The 4,459-nt window shown below is 42.8% G+C and overlaps 1 protein-coding gene across 4 annotated transcripts in view; it reads left to right on the top strand.

Annotated features, from left to right (window-relative positions):
- The window catches only part of SLC4A11 (solute carrier family 4 member 11), a 94,095-nt gene extending 91,238 nt beyond the window's left edge, over nucleotides 1–2,857 (top strand). For all 4 annotated transcript variants that reach the window (XM_026847094.1, XM_026847091.1, XM_026847093.1 and 1 more), the window contains one exon: nucleotides 811–2,857. In XM_026847094.1, the coding sequence (XP_026702895.1) occupies nucleotides 811–874 (64 nt within the window). In that variant the 3' untranslated portion in view covers nucleotides 875–2,857. The remainder of the gene's footprint in view (nucleotides 1–810) is intronic.
- The last annotated feature ends 1,602 nt before the right edge of the window (nucleotides 2,858–4,459 follow it).

The following is a 4,459-nucleotide window of genomic DNA, read 5'->3' on the forward strand; positions in this document are numbered from 1 at the left end:
AAAAAAAAAAAAAAAAAAAAAAAAAAAAAAAATCACATTCCCAAAAGTAAGGGAATCGCTGTCTCCATGATCCAATGGAGAATCCAGACCCAGGGTAGGGATAGAGTCTTACCAGCAGCTGGAGGAATGAATGTCACAGCCCTTCTTAGCCTCTTGCCACAGTGTTGAGTCTTGCTGATAGATTTGGTGCCTCTCTAAAGACTAAAGCTTCTGGGTTGTCTAGTAAAGCTTCTCTGTGGTGAGAGCTGAAAGGAGTGACCTGGGCTATTTGGAAAACTGAGGAATGGCAAGACAAATAACCCTTGTGTGCAGGTCTTTGGTCAACATTCCTACTATAGGGAAAGTGGTGAAGAAAGTAGAAATTAGAAATTAATGATGATTCTTGGCAAAGGAACCCATCCACCAGCAAACTGGAAGCAGCAGGAAGCTACTGTCTGCCTCCCCAGCCCAAACCAGCAGCATACTGTGGGTTGGGTGAGACTGGTACATTTTTGTCACCTTGAAGGTTTGTGGTGACAGAGCGCTCTTGAATAGCGACTTTTCTCCTGTGAGGATGAAGATGTTCTCTTTCCTCTTCAACTGAAACGAGGAGGCTTCTTCGAGGAGCAGCTCCTCACTTATTCCTATAAATGCTGCATTTACTTGGAGGATCAGTTGTTTTTACTCTCCCCCACTTCATCTTCCCTTCAGCTGGGTGAATCAGTTATATGCATGGCCACGGGCAAACTCAGCTGAGAGCCTTGGGACAGACAACAAAATGTTACATGATTATAAACAAGCACTAATTCTATCTCTCTGGTTCAATCTTAGGTATAACCTGCTCCCTAGGATCATCGAAGCCAAGTACTTGGATGCTATGGATGCAGAGCATTAAACGGGGTCCTCCGTGCACGGAGCAGCGAGGACAGCTCGTTTGGAGTTGGAAAGCGGCTTGGCCGAGGCGTAGAACAATCTGTTTGCAGTTCTTTCTTTCACCACTTTCTTTCTGCTCTAACATGGCGTTGGTAATGCACACGTATCAAAGACCAACTGAGTGTTGAAACAGCCTTGGACTTGGGAGGCCGATGCTCTTTGGAGCTGTGAGGCAAGCAAGCTTTATGGAAAATGCTACTTTCCACATCCCCAAACTGGAAACCCCGAAGATCAACACATTCATACGGTTGGAGCGTGCGTTCTCAGAGTGGTTATGTGCTCCCTTGTTTGAGGGCGGGGGGGATCTCTGTTTTATGCACCACGTCCCTTTCTTCCAAAACACAGTAAGGACAGCAACTGACCCTTCTTTTGCAGAATGACAGTCCCGTTCTGGCCTTGGAATTAAATTTCCTGTGCATCCAGTATTCCCAAACTGGTATTCCAGGTGGGATGGCCTCGGACTAAACCAAGGATTGTCAGGATTGATGTTTGGCCATCTCTTCAGCTGGAAGCAGGTGTAATCTGTACTGATAAAATCCACCACTTTGGATGAATATTTAATTCTGACAAATGAGCTGGAAATGTTCAGAGGTTGGGCTCACGTGGCGATGTTGATGAAACTGCATCTGGGTCTAAGCTATTTGGGAATTATTTTGGATCTTTCTACCATTGCTTCTTGGTAATCAAACACAGAAGTGTAGTTTTGCACAACTGCAACATTCTTGCTTGCACCCAGAGTCAGATGCTGAAACGTGTCGAAGGGCGGTTGTGTTGATGATTGCATATACATATGTACAGTAGTGCCTATGTGTACATATATACATATGGATTTGTGTATATATTTTTGCATAGATATACAAATAGGCCTGATTCTTTCAAAATATCAAGTGTTTTTGTGCAGTCAGTGTTACCTGTGGTGTCTTGACCATATACCTGTTCTCTGCTTCAGTGCTGCTTTTTCTCGTTTGAGATATGGTCACTTTTTTTCTTTTTGAAGCTGCTCAGTTACTGGTTTTGTTCATGTTTTGCTTTATTCAAGATGTTCTTTTGCTTTCTTCTTCCCATGGCTTGAGACCTTCATCATTCTGTCTTGAGGCTCCAGCGTGTGAATTTTGCATTTTATGTAAAGCATGCAATGAAAGTTTTCCTCTTTTCACTTAATCCAGTATTTGTTGGTCATTTCATTGTTTCTGTTTTGTAGCTAATCTCTAGTTTTCCCCATTCCCAGATGTTATATTATATTTCTGGATGAATCTAACTTCTGCTGTCTTTTATATTTCAGTTTATTTAATTTTGCTCGTACTATGGTCAGTTTTCTTATTTGGAGTACTGTGAAGTAAGCTGCCCTTTAGTTCAGTGCTTGCCCTTTCCTGCACACTACAGATCACAGGTAAAGTGTTATGAAAAATGTGGACTTCTGAAGATAACGAACTTTTAAAACAGTAGAAATGAGGGAAGAAAAGTCATATAAAATGAAATGCAAATATATTATTAGCAGAGAAGTGTTTCTTACCAATTGCTTGCCCAGTAAATGGCGCAGGGTTTTTATCAGCACATGCCCTACTGCTTGGGTGTTCCTCTGCATGATGAGGAAGACCAGCTCTGTAATGAGGGAGGAAGGCACTGGGTAAAAAGCTCCCATGCTGAAACCAAGCCAGACCCAAGCCACTGAAGATCTGGTGTATTTGTTCTAAATATCAGATGGTATTTCATCTTAAGGTAGCTGCCTACAGCTCTAAAATGTGTATGAAAAACTGAATTTTTATTTTCTTATGAAACCCTTCAGCTTTGTATTGATACTTGGAGGAGAGCAGTAAGAGTGTTCCCAAAAAAGTGGCCATGGCTTATAGATCCTCGAGCAATCGCAGGGGAAAGCCCTCAGCTTAAGTAAGCAAAACAACATCGTGTGACCATGAAACCTTGAAAGCATGACCTTCACGTTGCGCCCCCCCCCCAGTCCGGCCAAGCAGGTAATACCACGCGGTTGGCTCTGTCAGCCATGGAGGCAGCAGGGGTAACTCGTGCCATGTCTGATAAGTGGTGTGACAGCAGGTATAAATCTGTGCATGGTTTCTGACCACCTTCAACAAGATTTCCTGGCTTTTGAGTCATTTCTATGATGAGATCACTAATAGCTGTTACCAAGTTCTACATGTAGAAACATCAGACAGTCAGCAAACAGGGTTTTGGGCAGTGCAAAGGCAGAGGGGGTAAAAGTATGTCTGATCTTCAGTCAACAGAAAAAGAGCAGGTGACAGCAAACAGTTCAGTACCTGTTGTAAGACAGGGAGTGCAGAGGCCTGATGATGCTTGAATAATGCGCTTTGCCCACGGATGTCAAAAGATTTAACCAAAACTGGATTCAGAAGTGTCATCCTCCGGTTGAGTAAGCTGTTAAACACACGTGTCCTAGGGTTGCGTTTCGGGTGTCTCGGCTCTTGGCAGGAAGAAGTCACCCTGTGGGATGGTTTAAATCATATTGTGGGTGCTGTGGGTGGAGGAAGGAGAGGATGTGCCGAAGGCAATGTGGTTCTGGTCTCTTTGAAGAAGAACAGAAGCCCTGGGTGAAACTTTCTCCAACACTGGGCACAGTGGGGTGAACAGGCATGCAGGTCTTGCCAGAGGAAATAGTTTTGTGGATGTACCCTCTACCTCCCCACTTAGAAGGACCAAAAATATCCCCGTTTAAAGTCTCTTTGAAAGTATCCGTTTCAGATAGTGTCAAATATTGCTAATTGAAATAACTTAAAAACCAGATACCTTGGGGGAAGGGTCGGGTGTGCGGTGTGTAACTATCCATCACAACTCTTGTTTGTATCTTCTTCTGCTGCTGCTTTACCAGTATGACTCCAGTGTCGTTATTTTCTTTGTCGCATCAATAGGATTCTGTTTTGCAGGGTTTTCTTTGTACAGAAGTTAAGGGCCAAAGAATCAACTGATGGGAAATCAGCATAAATCGGGAAAAGAATTTGTGCTGGCTTAGACTGGTTGAGTATTTGGAGCCGTGTCTCAATATATGGGTAGAAGGGAGATGTGAGTCTCAAGGCCTCTTATCTCATGAGGGGTTGTAATGATCCTGCAGAGGATTTTTTTTCATACAAAAACCTTTTCTCTTCTTGTTTGCTTCTGGTTTTTGCTGACTTAATTGCAGGCGTTTCCAGGAAGTAGGCTAACTAGGGAAGGAGAGTTTGTTCAGAGTCAATTGAGCACTTTAATACTTCTGTGAAGGTTAAGACAATTAGAATGTAAAAGAAGTTTTATTATAAGCTCTTTATATACGCACAATGCTATGTATAACTTGCCAAAGAACTGGGTTTGAAAGATGTTGATTGCTATTAAGAGTCCGTGACGTTCACCTGGAACCACAAGGTAGTAAAAAGCTTCTGAAACAAGTGGATTTTGGAAGTTACCTTTTGACAGCTGCCAAAACGATCAGAGACTGGAGAGAGAATAAACTTCTGCTCCCAGAGTTGTAGTTCTTGATCCTTGCATTGAATGTAGGAGCTAGAAGTTAGCTTGACAATTAAAACTGGATTTATACCTGAAT

The sequence above is a fragment of the Athene cunicularia genome (assembly GCF_003259725.1).
Source record: "Athene cunicularia isolate RWA chromosome 4 unlocalized genomic scaffold, athCun1 chr4_part1, whole genome shotgun sequence".
NCBI classification, from domain to species: Eukaryota; Metazoa; Chordata; class Aves; order Strigiformes; family Strigidae; genus Athene; species Athene cunicularia.